We start from the raw sequence: 20,154 nt of genomic DNA, 5'->3' as shown, positions 1-20,154 counted from the left end.
TAAAATTAGAAAGTGATTGTATATGCCAAGGGAAAGGCTCAGAAAAGACATGAGAAGACCTCAAGTTTACACCTCAGGCTGATTTGGGAACAGAGATAGCCTACAACAATAAAAATTTTTAAAGTAAAACCAGAAAATGCTGGGCTAGGGGGAGAATCTGATTTTCAGAGTTCAACACTCCAGTGTTCAAGAAGTAATCACAAGGTGTACAAAGAAAAAGCAAGAATGGCCAATTCAAGAGAAAAAATTCAACAGAAACTTCTGAAAAAGACATGTGACAGATATACTAGACAAAGACTTTAAAACAACTGTCATAAAGATGCCCAGAGAACAAAAGAAAGGTGTGGTGAAAGTCAAGAAAATAGTATGTGAACAAAATGGAAATATAAGTAAAGGGATAGAAAACCTAAAAAGAAATTCTGGAGATGAAAAGTGCAATAACTGAAGTTGAAAAATTTACTAGAGGATTCAAAGGCAGATTTGAGAAGAGAAGAATCAACAAACTTGAAGTTAAAACAATAAAAGTTGTTGAGTTTGAGGAACAGAAAGGAAACAGCTTGGAGAAAAGTGACCAGAGCTTAAGGGAGTTGTATGCCACCATGGAGCAGACGAACGTGCACATGATGAGAGTCTCAGAAGGAAAAGAGAGAGAAAGGGGCAGAGAGATTATTTGAAGAAAAAGAAATTGCAGACTTCCCAATTTGATGAAACACATGAATATAACCATTCAGGAAACACAAATAATTCCAAGTAAGGTGAATTCAGAGAGACCCACACTGAGACATATTATAATTAAACTTCCGAAAGGTAAAGCAAGAATCTTGAAAGCAAGAAAGAGAAGTGAATCATCACATACAAGGAATTCTTAATAATATTATCTACAGACTTCTAATCAGGAATGTTGGAAGTCAACAGGCAGCGGGTTGATATATTCGAAGCACTACAAAGAAAAAAAACTCTATCAAGAATTCTATATCCCACAATACTATCCCTCAGAAGTTAGAAATTAAGACATTCTCACATAAAACTAAGAGGGTTCTTGACCGCTAGATCTGCCCTACCAGAAGTGCTCAGGGAATTCTTCATGGTGAGACAAAAGGGCAGTACATGAAACTCAAAGCTCTGTAGCAAAATAAGTATTTCAATAAAGGTAAGTGCATGGGCAATTTTAAAACTATGACAGTGATTTGTAGTTGTACCTAATATTTTTTGTTTTCTTATGTGGGTTAAGAGATGAATGAATTTAATAAAAACAATTAGTGTAAAACCAAATATTTCTCTAATTCTGGTCTGCAACTCCAGATTTTGTTTCCTACATAAGTTAGGGTACTAATGCATTTAGTTTATATCTAGGTATATAATGAATAAAGTTGTAATTTTGTGACATTGACAAAAGGAATGGGCATGGAACTATAAAGGAACAAGAGTTTTTGTATTGATATCTTATTGAAGTTAGCTGGTATAAATTAGTGTTGGCGAGTTATAACTTCAGGATGTTAAACATAATCCTCAAAGTAACCACAAAGAAAACAGCTGTAAAATATATACAAGGGGAAATGAGAAAAGAACTTAAACATTTCACTACAGAAAATCAGTTAAACAGAAAAGAGGTCAGTAATGCAGGAAATGAGAGCCAAACAAGTTGTAAGATATATAGAAAACAAATAGCACAATGACAGATAAGTCCCTCCTTATCAATAATTAATCTAAATGTAATTTAATTAAACTCCCCAATCAGAAGATGAGGTTGGCGGAATGAATAAAAACACATGATCCAACTACATGCTGTTCACAGGAGACTCACTTGAAATTCAAAGACAGAAGGTAAAGTGAAAGAATGAAAAATAGTCCGTGCAAATAGTAACCAAAAGAGCATGGATGGCTTTACTAATAGCAGACTATTAAAATAGACTTTCAATCAAAACTTGTAAGAGAAAAGGAAAGACATTATATATTAATAAAAAGTTTAGTACTGCAAGAAGATATAACAGTTATGAATATTTACACACCTAATAACAGACCATCAATTTATATGAGGCAAAAATTCATAGAGTTGAAGGGAGAAATAGACTATTCTGCAGTCATAGTTGGAGACTTCAATAACCTACTTCCAATAATTGATAGAATAATCAGACATAAGTAGGGAACTAGGAAGTTTATTAATAAACCTGTTAGATTTTGCATACATACACAAAACACTGTACCCAGCAATGACAGAATACACTTTCTTGTCAAGTGCACATGGGACATTTTCCAGGATAGACCATATAGTAAGCCTCAAATTAAGCATCAGTGAATTTTAAAATATAGATGTCATACAAAGTATCTTCTCTGATCACATCAGGACAATATCAGGGATCAATAATAAAAGGAAAAATGAAAAATTCATCAGGTCATAGAAATTAACACACTTTAAAACAACCAGTGGATTAAAGAAGAAATCACAAGGGAAGTTAGAAAATACTTAGATCTAAGAATGCAAGCGAAATCACAACATACCAAAACTTAAAATTCAGTGGACATGATACTAAAGGGGAAATATATGGCTGTAAATCCTTACATTAAAAAATGAGAGATCTCAAAGCAACAACCTAACTGTCCAACTTAAGGAACTAGAAAAAGGAAAAGGCAAACTAAACCTAGAGCTAGCAGAAGGAAAGAAATAAGATTAGTGTAGAAACAAATGAAATAGAGAATAGAAAAGCAATAGAGAAAAATTGGCTTATTGCAAAGACCAATGAAACTGAGAAACCTTTAGCCAGAAATACTTAAAAAGAGGGAAGATTTAAATTACTAAAATCAGAAATGAAAGTTGAGACAGTGGAACTGTTTCTATAGAAACAAAAATGATCATAAGAGAGTACTGTGAACTGTATGCTAGTGAATTGGATAACCTACATGAAATGGACAAGTCACCTGAAACTCACCTGAAACAGCAGGACTAAATCATAAAGAAATAGAAAACCTGAATAGACACATAACTAGTGAGAGTGAATCAGTAAGCAAAAATCTAACAAAGAAAACCTCTTGACCTGACAACTTCTTTAGTGAATTCTAAAAAACATCTAAATAACAACTAACACTTCTTTTACACTTTTCCAAGGATTGAAATGGAAGAAATAGTTCTAAACTCATTCTAAGAGGCCAGCATTACCCTGATACCAAAGCCAGAAAAGACACTACAAGAAAGAAAACTATAGACCAAATTCCTTATGAACATTGATGCAAATATCCTCAACAAAATTCTAGTAAACAATTTAGCCACATATTAAAAGGATTATATACCATAAACGGGATTCATTACTGAAATGCAGGAGTGGTTCAATATATGAATATGATCAATGTAATAAGCCAAATCAATGAAAGAAAGCAACAAAAGCCACATTATCACCTCAATTGATGCAGAAATTGTGTTTGACAAAATTCAACACACTTGAATAATTAAAATGCTCAGCAGCCTAGGAATAGAAGGAAACTACCACAACATAATAAAGCCATATAAGAAAAACCCCACAGCAAACATCATACTCAATGGTAAAAGACTAAAAGATTTAATTCTTAAGATCAAGAAGAAGGCAAGATGCCCACTTTCACTACTTCTTTCCAACATAGTACTGGGAGTTTTAGGCAGAGCAGTTAGTCAAGAAAAAGAAAGAAAAAGCATCCAAACTGGAAAAGAAGTAAAATTATCTTTGTTGGCAGATGGTATCATTTTATATATATTAAAAACCCTAAAGATTCCACACAAAAACCATGTTAGAACTAAAGTTAATTCAGCCAAATAGTAGGATACAGAGTCGACACACAAAAATAGATTGTATTTCTATACACAAGAAATGAACAATCTGAAAAGGAAATTACAAAATAACTTGCACTAGCATAAAAAAATAAAGTACTTAGGAATTAACTTATCAAAGAGGTAAAAGACTTCTACAAAGAAACTATAAAACCTTCCTGAAAGAAATTAGAGAAGACATAAATGGAAAGACAACCCATGTTCATGAATTGAAAGACTTAATATTGTTAAAACACTAGTACGACTCATAGCAAGCTACAGATTTATTGCAATCCTTACAAAAATCCCGAAGATTTTTTTTTGCAGGAATAGAAAAACTCATCCTAAAATATATATGGAAACTCAAGGAACTTCAAATAGCCAAAACAACTTTGAAAAAGAAAAACACAGCAGTCAAACATCCTGATTTTAAAATTTACAATGAAGCTACAGTAAACGAAACAGTGTGGTATTAAGACAGACCCATAGACCAGTGGAATAGAATAGAAAGCCTCGAAATAAACCTTTATATATAGGGTCAAATGATTTTTACAAGGATGCTAAGACCAATGATGAAAGGACAGTCTGTTTAATAAATGATGCTGGCAAAACTGGATATCCACATGCAAAGAATTATGCTGGACTTTTACCCAGCACTATACACAAACACTGTATACAAACATTAACTCAAAATTGATGAGGGGCTTAAGTGTAATACCTAAAATGCTAAAACTCTTAGAATAAAACAAAGGACAAAAGCTTCGTGATGTTGAAATTGGCAGTGAGTTTTTGGTTATTACACCAAAGGCCTTTTCACACTGTTCATGGGGTTCTCAAGGCAGGAATGCTGAAGTGATTTGCCATTCCCTTCTCCAGTGGACCACATTCTGTCAGACCTCTCCACCATGACCTGGCCGTCTTGGGTGGCCCCACATGGCATGGCTTAGTTTCATTGAGTTACACAAGGCTGTGGTTATAAAGAAATCTGAGCGCTGAAGAATTGATGCTTTTGAACTGTGGTGTTGGAGAAGACTCTTGAGAGTCCGTTGGACTGCAAGGAGATCCAACCAGTCCATCCTAAAGGAGATCAGTCCTGGGTGTTCATTGGAAGGACTAATGTTGAAGCTGAAACTCCAATACTTTGGCCACCTGATGTGAAGAGCTGACTCATTGGAAAAGACCCTGATGCTTGGAAAGATTGAGGGCAGGAGGAGAAGGGGACAACAGAGGATGAGATGGCTGGATGCATCACTGACTCAATGGACATGGGTTTGGGTGGACTCTGGGAGTTGGTGATGGACAGGGAGGCCTGGCGTGCTGTGGTTCGTGGAGTCGCAAAGAGTCAGACACTACTGAGTGACTGAACTGAACTGAACACCAAAGGCACAGGTAATGAAAAAAATTGTACAAATTAAAAATTTTGTGCATCACATATTCTATCTGGAGAATAAAAAGGCAACCCATAGAATGCGAGGAAATATTTGCAAATCATATATCTGATGAGGGATTAATATCCAGAATATATAGAGAATTCATAAACTACAGTAACTACAAAAAACACCCAATTAAAAAATGCATTAAGGACTTGAACAGACATTTTTTTCAAAGAAGGTTTATCAATGGCCAGTAAACACATAAAAAGATGTGCAGTGTCACTAATTATTAGATAAATACAAATCAAAACTATGGTGAGGTACTACCTCACACCCGTTAGGCTGGTTACTTTAAAAGAAAGAAACACAAAAACCCCACAAAATCTCCAGAACCAGAAGACAAATGATGATGATGATGATGTGAAGAGATTGGAGACCTTGTGCACTTGAGTGAGTGAGTGAAAGTTGCTCAGTCATGTCTGACTCTTTGGAAGTCCATGGCCTATACAGTCCATGGAATTCTCCAAGGCCAGAATCCTGGAGTAGCTAGCCTTTCCCTTCTCCAGGGGATCTTCCCAACCCAGAGATCAAACCCAGGTCTCCCGCATTGCAGGCCGATTCTTTACCAGCTGAGCCACAAGGGAAGCCCTAGAATACTGGAGTGGGTAGCCTATCCCTTCTCCAGCAGATCTTCCAGACCCAAGAATTGAGCCGAGGTCTCCTGAATTGCAGGCAGATTCTTTACCAACTGAACTATCAGGGAAGTTGGTGGCAAGGTTAAATGGTACATCCATCATGGAAAACAGTATGGCAGTTCCTCAAAAAATTATGTGGTTCAGCAGTTCCTCAAGAGTTGAAGAGAGATTTGTACCCCTATTCCCATAGCAACATTATTCATAATAGCTAAAATATGGAAGTAAACCAAGTTTCCATCAATAGATGAATGGATAAAAAATGTGGAATATGCACCCCATGGGATATTCAGCCATTTGAAGGAAGAGAATTTTTGCAATATGGATGAACTTTGAGGACATTTTGCTAATCAAATGTCAGTCACAAAAAAGATATATGATTTTATTCATATGAGGTACTGAGAGTAATCAAGAGTGTTGTGGTTGTTTTCAGAGTCTGGGGGAGGAGAGAATAGGGAGTTATTGTTCAATCGGTATAGATTTTTCAGTTTTACAAGATGAAAAAAATTATAGGGGTTGGATGGTGGTAATGGTTGTGTAACAATGTGAATGTATTGCTATTTAATACCACTGAACTATACATTTAAAAATGGTTAAGATGATAAATTTTATATGTATTTTGTCTCTGGTAACTATATGGCTTGGCATAGCACTGATCTCAGCATAGTTAACAACACAGCTTTTTTAAATAATTTTTTGAAATTTTTGACTGTGCTAGGTTTTCATTGCTGTGTGGGCTTTTCTCTAGTTGCAGAGAGTGGGAGCTACTCTCTGGCTGGAGTGTGCAGGCCTCTCATTGCAGTGGCTTCTCTTGTTATGGAGCACAGACTCTAGAACATGCGGACTACAGTGGTTTCGGCGCATGGGCTCAATTGTTGGAGCTCCCAGGCTCTAGAGCACAGGCTCAATAACTGTGACACATGGGCTTAGTTGCTCTGCAGCATCTGGCATCTTCCCAGTTCAGGGATCTAACCTGTGTCTCCTGCATTGGCAGGCTAATTCTTTACCACAGAGCCACCAAGGGATCGCAACATCACAATTTTTGGTACCACTATACTCAGCTAGGAAGTGTAACAATAATTTTCTTTCCTATACTTCATTTTATTTTTCTGGGGTAAAATTATATTTTTACTGATTTGTTTACTCTTCTGTGCACCTAATGCTGTTTTTTAAATGCTGCAGTTTGTCCAGTGTCTGGAAGCATTTTTTCAGAATGTTCACATACATCCAAAAAAATTGTTGGAGGATCTGGAGATCTTCTCTCCAATCAGCTTTAGTTTAAACTATACTCTCTAAGCTTGATGCTTGGTTTGTTCAGGATTTTACTTTGCCACTTTGTTGTGTTGGATGTCCTGTTTCCTGAACTGTGAGTCCTTCTTTTATTGTTTTATTCTTTATTTTGATGAAATATGTCCTTTAACAATTTCCACAGAAAGGTTGCATCTTTTTTCACTTTGTGTAAATTTATAACTGTATTTATTTTAATGGTATTAATGATTTGGCTGAATTCATAGAAAACATTTTTCCTATGCATTTTTGAAAGTATTGTTTTCATTATGTCTGATGCCATTTTTGGTCCACTTTGTGTTTATGTTATTTTGTTCTTTGGCAACTTTAATGTTTATCTCAAGTGTTTTGAAATTTCATATGTTCATCCATCATCCTTTTTTCTTTCATTATGGTAGAAATTTGATAAGCCTTTGATATCTTAGATATTTATGTTTGGGGAAAATTTTCTTGTTTTCTTTGGTAAATTTTCAATTTTATTTTCTTCTCTGTTCTCTCTCTCTCTTTTTTTTTTTGGGGGGGGGAGGGAACTCCTGTTGATGACAGCTACTTCCTGCATCAGCTTCTCTGATTGTATGGCATTTTCTTAAATCTTGCCTTCCATCTTTTTGTCTTTTCATTCGGTCTTTCAAAAAAGATTTTCTAAACTTAATTACTTATTTTAGTTGCCATATATTTATTTTGAATTGCTCTTTAGTTTTTTATTTGTTCTTCAGTTGTTTTCAGTTTTTTTTGTTCTTGTTTAATGGATATAATAGTATATCATACCTCCAGGAATATTGACTATATATGTCATATATATTTATTTTGTTTCCAGCAAAGTCTCTGATGTCTCCTAGCCTCTTCCTTTATTCTCTTGTTTATTTTAATCTGTGTAATGTAAAGGATGTCTTCAGTTCTGTGCTGATCCTTGAGTGTTCATTCATGTTGAAGATTAAAGCACAAAAAAGATGGTCAAAATCCCTGTGTTTGTACAGGGACAGGCTGTGTGTTGCAGCATGCCACAGGGTACATTCCTGTTTTATTTATCTATTCCCCCTAGTACTCCTGAAATGTATTGATGTTTATGGTACTAGAAAATAAAGATAGGAAATTTTAAAAAATATTGTTACTTAAATATATAAATATTTTCCTGAAAAATAACTATTTGCAAACAAAAAGAAATCTATTTAGAATAAATTGTTCTGCAGTTTTGCTTATCTCTTTAATGTCTAGTCAAGCAGAAGGAAACTAGATTCATGGGTTTCTGCATTCAGTCTGTTGTGATATATTTTGATTGAAATATATGAATAATATCCAGCTTCAACCAGTATCTTCTCAGATAATTGTGATATTCTTTTTATGACATCAATATTAGACATGTGGAAGTTTTCTTAAAGCTTTGTTGCAATGTGGAATCTGACATCATATCACTGAACATTTTGTACTCTGTGTTTCATTAAAATCTTCCGGTCCGGCTTGCACTTTGTTTGGATCTTTTATCCATATGTGATTTTATAACATTGTGCATTAGTCATTTAGACTATATTGGTTCACAAGTCACATAGATCTTCCAAGTTTTGCCATGTTTCATATTACAAATCAGGTAATCACATTCATTAGTATTAGCATTTATCTCATGAATAGTAGATACAAGTTATCCTAAGATTTAAATTTTTCTTGAATTTTATTACTGGCAACAAACACTGTTTGATTGTTTAATGTGACATGCTCATTTTGTCAGTTTTGAAGAAAATCCCTTCTGAATACTCAGGTCTAAATATTTATAGTTTGACAGTCATTCTTTAAAAATAAAAATGATGTTCCATGAAAAAAAATTTGGCCAGGTTCATCTTGCAACTAAATCACAGACCCAAAGGTTTTTAGTGTACAGCAGCAGTACTTTATGCATACTTGGTATTTCATTACACAGACTATTAAAAAGACATGTACTCAAGGGCTGACGTTTAGTAAAATTAATTTTACTGCTGGTGTATGCCAGTGGAGAAAACAGTGACTGGTTCAATGTCAGTGCCTTGATTTGTGTTAAAATGTCAGCTTTTTAACTCATTACTGCTTAGTACCAAGAATTTTAACCTCACATGCCTCCTAAAAGTGTCTTGGAGGCCCCATATGTCTGTGAACCAACTTGGAGAACTGCTGACATGGATTATGTTGTGAAGGTTGCTTCATGGATTACTGTGCTATATAACATGCTCAGTCTGCTTGGCAAGTTTTTAAACTTCAACATAGGAAAATCAGATGCTGAGGTGACTTATTCTTGTTGGGGGGGATGCTCTCAACGTCTTTGAGGCTGATGATTTTCTTCAAAGAGGAATCGCCTAGATTCCAGCTGGGGATGGTGGAGTGATGAGTGGTTCCTCTGGCTGCTAGCATTGTGGGAGCCAGGCAGAGAGATAAGTAAGGATCACTTTGTTCAGTTTATGGACGTTTACTAAATTTTTCTGTTTTCTTTCAGTACCTCATACCTGCCCTTTGCCATTCCTGGTGTTCACAAGTCCATAGACTGTCTCCAGTTCATAGACTTGGCCTTTGGCCTAAGCAGTAGAGGAAGGAATAGGTACCTGTTGTGTGAGTTGGGGAAAGAGTATTTAGGTTTCTCAGCAGTATTCATGCTTTATTTTTACCTTTTATGTATTGACTGTTGTACTGAATTTCTCCAAATACCAGATCTCTTATCTTCTCTGGGAAAATTGATTCTCTTTTCCTTGCACTCCCCTGCTCAGATATTTAGTTATCACTTCCTCCACACTGTGAAGTTAATTTCCATTGCTCCAGCTACTTTCCATTTACAAATTTGTTGAAATCTCTTTGGCAGTTAGTATGCTTTGATGCTTTCTTGGTCTTTATGAGTGGAAATTGTTTTATTTCCTTGCCCTCATTTTAGCAGTGTTTTTGGAGAGCAGGGAAATACATGTATGTGATTAATACACCATGATCACTTTCACAGACTTGAATCAGTCACTCTAGTGACTAAAAGTTGGACCTAGATTTGAAACTTCACCACTTACTGTGGTTTTGCCTTGGGTTTTCTGTTGATACTTAACCCATGAAGTCTTTATTCTCATTTGTAGAAATGGAGTTTATAATATCTAATAATGAAGACTAAATGAGACAGTGAATGTAAAGTTCTTAATATACTACTTCATGCATCATAAAGTCTCAATAATTTGTAATTGTTATAAACTGTTAAGCTGGCCTCTTTCTTACTGAGGTTTTATTGTATTCTTTCCTCCCCAAAAAACATTTGAAATAATCAAAATATTTCATTTGTATATTATTTAATATTACTTGGTTTGAGAATGGAAGGGTTACCATGGTTCCAAATATAAAATCATAGTATCCTAAATGTTTTATCTAACTACCTGTTTTTAATATGTGTGTATAAAATACTGTGGATGAAACTTATTCATATTGGAGGTGTGCTTTACTAGTTTTCTAATCAAGTAATTACAATTATGGTTCATACTTAGAAGAATCCAAGGAAAGCAGGTATTGTTATAACTGGGTAACTGTTTCATATCCTTGATTCAAAAACTTTTGGTACACTGAAATTCTTACAAGTTTTTTAAAAAACTATTTTTGAAATCCTGTTTTTAGTTTTAAGAGTTATTCTAAAACATACTTTAAGAAATTGTTTTTCTCTTTCTTTGGAATACTAGGCAGCACACTTAAGTTCTTTTTCTCTAGAAAGTTTAATATAATAAAAGTAGTACTTTAAGCTTAGTTTTGAATATAAAAGAAAAATGTTATTAATCATTTCAGGAAATTGCAAGATCTAATTTGGCTGAAGGAGAAACAGAAACATCAAATTCTGAAAGGTAAATATAAGGAAAAACTGAATCTCTTGAAATTCGTGTATATAAAATGATATTTGAGCTGTATATTATTTCAGTTATTTGGAAAAGGGCTATTTAAATTTTGTATGTGGTGTTCTTTTTATAATGACTTTCAATTAAAATCAAATTTTGAAATTTTAATACAACAGAAATATACTACAGATCCTTAGTTTTGAAGCCTTTTAAGTATATGGAATACATTTTATAAGTTGTTAATTTTTTTAGAGTATGAGTAAATAAAATGGTAATGGATTGTAATTGCCTCTGTTAAATGAAAATAGTTACAAGATGCTACAGGTTATAAGATGGTGACAATTATTGCAAATAGTTTTAAAATCTTATTTTTAAGTATTTTTTAAAAGCTATAAGTTACCTCTGTGGTAGGATCTCAACATAAAAGTTTCAAAATTCAATGTGTGGTTTTTTTTATTTAATTCTTGAGTAGAACACTTAGAACACGAGATTTCACTATTTTTTTAGCAAAAGAGAATCCAACATTCTAATTAGAACTTTATTCCAGTTAAAGATGATTTTGTCTCTTAAGTACTTTCCCCATTTCTGTCTTTATGCTGTGTGTTTTACCATAGTCTGCATGTTAACTTGATGAGATTAATCAATCTATTGCCTCTAAAAAGAAAATTATGGAATAAGACCTTTTGAAGATGTTTTTTAGACTTGACCAGGAAAATTATCTAGCCCTTTCTTTATCTAGCATTTTTCCTAGAATTTTGGATGGAAAAAGTTAACAGAATTCAACTAAGGACTTAGGAAAAAGACTAGACACATCTATATTATTTAACATTTTCTGTAAATTATAATTAGTTCAATAAGATCTGAACAAAAATAAGAATTTTACAAGTTTAAATGAGGGAACTATTATAACTTTTTAGATGATGTAATTGACCTGTAAGACCCAAGAAAATGAGCAAAGTATGACTGAAATTAATCAAAGAATTAAGGCAGCAGAACCTTTCTTACATACCCATAACATGTCATTACAAAATATAATGCATAAAATAGTTAATTCACGGTAATAGCAAAATGAGAAATGTGCAATTTAGAAGATTTGGCAGAAAAAATTTACTGAGATACAAAATAATTCGTTAGTAACTTATGTGATAGGTCATTTTTTCCAAATTATGGTTAATGAGCATTTAGTTGAAAATCCAAATTGGATTTGACTTGAAAATTAGTGGTGTTTCAAGTAGGGTTCATATTTTTCTATTTATTAGTACCACAATTTAAAAAAATCATAGCTGTGCTAGATATTAGGTTGTTTCTGTATTCACTATTTTAAACATTGTTTTAATGAGCATCTGTGTACAAATATCTTTTACTTCTTCAAACTACTAATTTAGGGAGAAGAGTAGTAGAATGTAGGTGATTTGACCTATTAGATAATAAAGTACAATGTTAATTTCTAATTGTTAAAACTGGATGGTATTGGCCTGTAATCGTCTATAAAGACACATCAGAACAAAATAAATAGCAGAGAAACAGCCTTAGAAATATAATTTAGTAAATAATAAATGACTATTTGATAACATTGCTTTGATATATAGGTACTTCATTACAAAAAAGTCTAAATTCCAGGTGGATTAATGTAAGAAATAAGATAAATGTAATCATTAAATTTCTTTTTGGTAAAATGAGCATTGTTACATCTATATAAGGGACCTGAGATCATCTTGGAAATTTGTTTCTAAGGCTTGCAGGCATTGAAAACAAACTATGGTTACCAAAGAAGAAAGAGGGTGGAGGAAGGATAAATGAGGAGTTTGGGATTAACATATATATGTTATTATATATAAAATAGATAAACAACAGGGTTCTACTATATAGCATAGGAAATTATATTCACTGAATAGTTTCTGTTAACACATCAGAGTAAGAGTAACCATAGACATGTATACACATAAACCTATATAGGTATGCATGTTTTATACTTATTTCTTAGACATGTGTTAATGTTTTCCTAAGTTAGGCTGTTACAAAATTAGTAAAATCTTTGTGAATGCTTACTTGATTTTGCTTAGGAAAAACATGCTAACCCTAAGAGGACATGTAAATCAAAGAAAAAGAAAATAGGATTTTTCCCGCATAAATTCATTCCTTATTTAAAGTACTCTTATGAGTTAATAAGCACACTCACATTTTAACTAAAATCAAGCAAGAGTATGAACGGGTAAAGTAATGATAACCAGGACTAAAACTAGTGAATAAACTTCCCAGGACTCCTTTGAATATGTGACTATGGAGTTCCTCACTCTACTGCCTAAGAAAATGGCCACTTCCTAAATTGTAACATCATGGCAAGGACTGGGGACTTTGATATTTTTTCTTTTTTTGGTGGGCAAGTGTGCCTTTTTTTCTTTTTCAGAAAATGTCTTTACTTTGAAAGTAAGTATTCAAATACATTGTATTATGAAGAAATAGATAATAAGTAGCTTTATTTTTTCAGTAAACAAGATGAAGCTTCTTCAGAGGAAATAAAAAATGGATGTGATGTTGTTCATTTACTTGAAGGCTCATCAACAACAAAAAGTGAAGAAGATCTATCTGTTTCAGATAAAGAAAATGATAACTGTCTCGAAGATCAGGAAACTGGCTCAAAGGATATCTTCGGTTGTGACTCAGCTATTGATGCAGATAAAGTGGAAAAGGAAAAACAAATAGAGCACATATGTCAGGAAACAGAGTTGAAGATGTGCCAAAGTTCAGAAAACCTTATTTCATGTGATCAGATTGAGGATCGCAATGCTGGTGAAGCTAGATTTTCTTCCAAGAATATTAAAGATTTGCGGTTAACGTCTGGTGATGTTAGTATTGATCAGTTTTTGAGAAAAAGAGATGAACATGAATCTGTTAGTTCTGATGTTAGTGAGCAAGGCAGTGTTCATTTGGAACCTTTGACTCCATCAGAAGTGCTTGAGTTTGAAGCCACAGAGATTCTTCAGAAGGGTAGTGGTGATCCTTCAGCCAAGACTGATGCTGTAGTGTCTGATCAAACAGATAACGTTCCTGGAGAAAATAGCCTTAGCACAACAGAGACAACAGGAGACCTGGTAGATGAAAAAGAAAGAAGTTGAAATTAACTAGGCATTCTAAGTTTTAGTGTACCAACAGTAAGACCATTTGGAACAGTGTTATCAGGTGAGCTCAGTGGTGCTGTTGCAGAGTGCAGACATAGAAAAATGTAAGGGAGGTCATTCATATATTTTACCTGTATGTTGAGCCTAGGTTGTTAAATCAATCCATCATTAATAGCATGACTAGGTATGAATTTCCAAGAAGTTTTTAAAACATGAGTAAGATTTAATGAAAGTTAAGTTTGCAATGAAAGAGTCTCATTTTGCAGTTTTCAAGGACATGGAGCTTGGTGATCAATATGAATTGATTATTAGAATATTAGTTATGTTAATGAAGCTTTTGAAATTTCCATCAGTCCTAAGCTAAAAGTCCTTATTACCTGTACATCCTTTTCAGTTAACTTAAAGGAAGAGATTTGGAAACCACATGCCTCTTGGGAATAATTTATTTAAAATAATAGCTGATTGGCGTTGTTAATGAGAGCTTCATTTTGAGTATGATACTAGTAAATGGAGCATGTTTAGAATGCTAAATTAGTTGATCTAATGAGAATTTGGATGAACATAAACTTAATTTTGAATATAATATAACATTCCAGACTGCCAGAAGCATGTGAACAGAATATTTGAATCTGTGTACCTCCATACAAATGTTAGCCTGCCAGGCTGTAAGCTTACCTTAATTAAACTTTCAGTGAAAGTGAAATTATTAAAATAAAAATTTATATTTGTGCTTTTTGTCAGTGTGTATGCTGTGCAGAAATCCCTTGATGAACTAGTTGTATAAAGTAGAAATCCATTGTTGAAAATCCTGTAGCTATTATGCTTTTAATATTGTTTTAATGATCTTCCTTAGAAATAGAACCATAAACATGGTCTGGAAACCAAACCAAAGTACAGATTAATGTAGATATTTGTAAAGCAGTAAACTGGCATGAATTCAGCCATGTTTAAGTGACTTTTTCTGTAATTATAAAATAGAAACTTCAAATGGGACCTAAAGCAGGATGTAAAAAATTGGTTTGGGATATTTAGCCTAATTTATCCTTAAGATGGCTGCTAAATTGACTTTTTCAGTTTTTCTTTTTTATCATATAGAGAATAATAGATACAGAAATGAATAATATGAATAACAGTAGTTTGCTTTGAAGTACTAATAAACTTTTATTTAAAATGCTACATTTTTACTTCTTAAAATGTGCTTTGAATTCTTAAATTTTGTTTCACTGTTAAATGTTTTAAATGGGTATTAAAATTCTGCTGTATATAGTAGTTTTTTGAGTAAATATTTGCAATAAAAATCTGTCCCTGAATAATTTTATTTTTCAGAAAGCTGCTTGAGTCAGATTACCTTTGGCGACTCTAGAAATTGTATATTGTCCAAGGAAATTTCATGTTAAAGCTACTGGTAGATTGCATTTTGTATTCTTTAATTGATGCATGATTTATTTTAAATTGACACTTAAAGTACAGAGGGGAAACTGCTAATATTTACAGAGAATAGATTTGCTTTACAAATTCTTCTACTTCAAGAGAATTATAATTTAATACAGTTTTCTATCTGCTCAGTAAATTAAAGAGGCTAAATGGGCAAAATAGATTATTGACTTATTTTCTTGAATATTTTTTGGGGTGGGGATAAATATTTTTATATTTCCTGCTTCTAAGAAAAAGTGGGGAAAGAAAGACTTATTAACTGTCATCCTTCACCTTGTTGAAACAAATCTATAGCAGAGATTTTTGGAGTAACATAAACCTTCGAAGAGCAAGAAGATGACAAAGTCTATGTAAGGACCATTTTCTGAATCTGATTTAAATAATTGCCAAGCCTGTCACCTAATGCTGCAAAAGCCTGGAGCACGGTGCCAAACTAGGTCTCTAAATGATACAGTAATTCCTTGTGAACTCGGAGTAGTTCCTCCTGGTTAGATGCCACTTCTGCTTATAGTAGTGGTACTTAAAATTCAATGAATTGTTTATACCTATCCACTAGGAGAAAAAGAACCTGTACCAGACCGTAAATCCTTCACTGAGAAAGTCTAGCAATGGAAAAAAAAAAAAAAAAACAGTAGTTGAAATGAACATTGTACTTGGTAACATAATCGGTTTATGTTTTCACATAATCTCCTCATTTCTCATTGGGAACAAACAATTCAGATATGGCAAACCAAACCTTTGAGAAGCAGTGCTTTAGCACAGTGGGCAGTAGACTTCTGTGTAGAGTCAGATAGTGAATAATTGTTGACCATGTGGTCACAATTATCCAACTCTCCCTTATAGCCTAAGAGTACCTGTAGACAGTATGTAAATGATGGCCAGTTTGTGTTCCAGCAAAACTTTGTTTACAAAAACAGAATGTTGGTTGGGGTTGACCAGTGGACTGTAGTTTGCATCTACGTGCTTTAGAGTGCTATTTTGTCTGGGAAAATGGTGCTCAGGGACTGAAATTTTCTTTGCCAGTAATTTATTTGACACTAGTTCACTGTGAGAATTATAGTTTATAATAATAATATTTCACAAGCCAATACCATATAGAATAATATCTTAATAAGCTAATAAAGAAATAACATGCTTCAAACCAATAATGGTTGATTACACAATTGTTCCACGCAAAGAAGAGATGAAAGAAGTAAAGTCCAAATCTGGTTGAGGTGTACCTCTCGCTGAACTGGTTATCCAAAGAGTCAGTCCTTCAACTAAAAGCTGGAAATCAGCTGACAGCGTAGGTCCCTTGCTGCTGAGGCATATAGTTCGGGGATGACAGCACCCGTGTTGGTAGGCAAGCTTTGCTGCCTCAGATGTTATAACTGCAGGGCCAGTGCATGACTTGTACCGCTGCCTACCAGGAGTAGCCTTGTCAAGGCAGGAACAGATGTCCCTTCTCTTCCTGAGACTGCTGCACAGTTTAACACTGCTGAGGACCAAGAGTGGCCTGACCACGGCAGGATCAAGTGTCTCAAGATCTTCAGAAAGCTATTTTCAGCAAAGAGTAGACTTGCCCAGGCTAAACACTCTCTGTAAAGTCCTCACAAATTCTTGGTGGTTGAAGTTTAAATGTCCATCACTTGATAGTTGCTCTTCCATATGTTTGTGTTGTTTAGCACCCCCAGAGGCACCCCTAGTGAGTCAGCTACTGAATACTTACCTACAACAGCAGATGTCAATGACATCATCCTGGCATACCTTCCTTAGTGTAAACAAATTCACCCTTAGATCAAACCAACTTCACTTAAGTCATAACCAAGTGGATTTGAAACAATAACAAACCAATACACAACAAGCACTTAGATTTTCTTGATTGACTATGAAAGCCAGAAATGCACTCTAGTGACCCTTTACCTAAGAACTAACTACCAAAGTGTCTTACTATTTCACAGTCCCCTGTTACCTAACAATAGGATTATGATTGATTCCATGTGCAGTTCAGTGATGTTAAGAAACATTCATTTTGCAGATGCAACATTTAATTTTCATTGAAAATCTGAATGCCATATTTTTGTTATTTCTTCCCCTTTGCATCTCCCTAATGTTTTAGGGAGGAAATCATAAAATTTTTCACCCTATAAATTTTTAAAGAACTATTCTCAACATTTTTAAAAGGAGTTGACAAAATACAAATCATACTGTTTTAGCCATAAGTAAAAAGATGAGGAAACCAAATTATCTGGGCAATTATTTGCCTAAGGTTACAAGCCAAGATTTGAACGCACCACATCTATAGTTCCTAGCTTTTATATTGAATGCCCCTTTTAAAAATACATGTGTTTGCAAATAACCCTCCCATTGATGGTACTAATTACAGTCTTATTATTCTTCAGTGATTATATGTGTATGGAATGGGGGCCCTCTTATCCTAAGGAAGAGAACCTACTGATCTGTTTTATTAATAGGAATTGAGGAATTTTAGCTCAAGGGGAAGGGTTAGTGAATATTCTATTGACAGGAAAAACAGCATGTGATTTAAAGATATACTTTATTTAATAATTATAAATGTTTTGACATCATTGAGCTTTTTAAGCCTTCTGTAATGTCATATTGTTGCTTCATGGTTGACATGATCATTTTTGTTTCATCAGACGTTTTACTCCAGGATCACTCACTTGCCCTGGCTTCAGTGAAACAGGACTTTTGTGTGTATATAGGCACTGGTGGCTCAGATGGTAAAGAATCTGCCTGCAATGCAGGAGACCTGGGTTCAATCCCTGGGCCAGGAAGATCCCTTGGAGAAGGGAATGGTAACCCACTCCAGTATTCTTGCCTGGAGAATCCCATGGACAGAGATGCCTGGCAGACCACAGTCCATGGGGTTGCAAAGAGTTGGACACAACTGAGCAACTAACACTTTAGGCACTGAAAAGAATTGCAAGTGTTTTATTTTTACTAGATCACTATAACACCAAGACTTGTTTTTTCAGCTAAGAAACACTGTGTCTAAGCGTTAAAAGAGAAAGGACTGTCTTAAAAATATTGCTTACTAATGAGGCATATCTGCTAATCCATGTACACAAAAATGAAGTGAAATAGATTTTTTTAAAGCCATGGTAATGTTTAATTTTCAACTCAAAATCTCTAAATTCAAAGGTACTTCACTTGGATCATCTTTAAGAAATTCAGCACATCTGAAGTAGCATCTGTAATATTATCGAGGGATGAGGTATCCTGGGTGAATTACTTTTACAGTTAGCTAAAGGTACCTTTTAATTGCTTGTAAAAAAATATTATAAAATTACTTGCTACTTAGAATATACGATGCATAATTTAGTCTTCTTTGATGACACAGTGAGTCATCATTATGAAGATTTTTGGACCAAGATATAAATGAAGCTGTAGCTGCAGATGTTAATGGCCTGAATAACTGCTGATCACAGAAGTGATCTTGGATTTTGACTTCCAGAAATATTTCAGGTATACCTAGGGTCATTTAATTTTTCCAAAAACAAAGCAGGAAAGCTGATTGCATTACTTACCCATTCCAAACTTTTTTTTAATTTATTTTTTAATTAAAGGATAATTGCTTTACAGAATTTTGTTGTTTTCTGTCAAATCTCAACATAAAGCAACCATACGTATACATATATCCCCTCCCATTTGAATCTCCCTCCCCATCCCACCCCTCTAGGTTGATACAGAGCCCCTGTTTGAGTTTCCTGAGGCATACAGCAAATTCCCGTTGGCAATCTATTTTACATATGGTAATGTAAGCTTCCATGTTACTCTTTCCTACGTCTCACCCTCTCCTCCCCTCTCCCCATCTCCATAAGTCTATTCTCTATGTCTGTTTCTCCATTGCTTACCCTGAAAAAAAAGTCTTCAGTAGCATTTTTCTAGGTTCCATATATATGCATTAGTATATGATATTTTTCTCTTTCTGACTTCACTCTGTATAATAGACTCTAGTTTCATCCACCTCATTAGAACTGACTCAGATATATTCCTTTTTATGGCTGAGTAATATTCCATTGCATATATGTTCCACAACTGCTTTATCCACTCATCTGTCAGTGGACATCTAGGTTGCTTCCGTGTTCTAGCTATGCAACCAACCTCTTTTTAAAAGACTTTCCCCTCCTAAATATTAAAGTAAAACTGCCCTTTGTGGAGAATTTGGTGTAACTATAAACTGTAGTTTTTAACTTTCAAAACATTTTAAGCATTTAGTCATTGCCTTAAAATCTTGATTTTAATTGCTGTATATTAGAGGCTAGCAAACTATGACCCACAGTTGGCCACCTATTTTTTAAAACAAAATTCTATTAGAAAACAACTGTGTCATTTGTATATTATCTGTTGTAGCTTTTGCACTGCAGCAGCACAGTTGTACTGTCAGAGACCATGTGGTCCAAAAACCTCAAGGATTTACAATCTGACACTTTAAGAAAAAGTTAGCCAACCTCTGCCCTATGCCTTTGTATGGGTATGTCATAATTTTATAACCATTCTTTTGTTTTCATTATTATAGACACTGCAGTGAAGTTCTTATTTCCTAAATTTTGGCCCTTATTTTATTTACCTGTACTAAAATTCTAAGTGTATAATTTATTAGATTCAAGAGTATTTAGTTTTTAAGTTGAAAAATAAGAGACCCATACTTATTTTAAT

At 34.1% G+C, this 20,154-nt stretch overlaps 1 protein-coding gene across 3 annotated transcripts in view; it reads left to right on the top strand.

Annotated features, from left to right (window-relative positions):
* Nucleotides 1-15,655, top strand: part of ZNF280D (zinc finger protein 280D) — a 127,646-nt gene extending 111,991 nt beyond the window's left edge. For all 3 annotated transcript variants that reach the window (XM_043918919.1, XM_043918920.1, XM_043918921.1), the window contains 2 exons: nt 10,893-10,948; nt 13,428-15,655. In XM_043918919.1, coding sequence (XP_043774854.1) covers nt 10,893-10,948; nt 13,428-14,055 — 684 coding nt within the window. In that variant the 3' untranslated portion in view covers nt 14,056-15,655. The remainder of the gene's footprint in view (nt 1-10,892; nt 10,949-13,427) is intronic.
* Nucleotides 15,656-20,154: the final 4,499 nt, after the last annotated feature.

The sequence above is a fragment of the Cervus elaphus genome, chromosome 12 (genome assembly GCF_910594005.1).
Source record: "Cervus elaphus chromosome 12, mCerEla1.1, whole genome shotgun sequence".
Classification (NCBI taxonomy): Eukaryota; Metazoa; Chordata; class Mammalia; order Artiodactyla; family Cervidae; genus Cervus; species Cervus elaphus.
The sequence above is the reverse complement of the archived record's forward strand: the minus strand, read 5'-3'. Positions and strand labels throughout refer to the sequence as shown.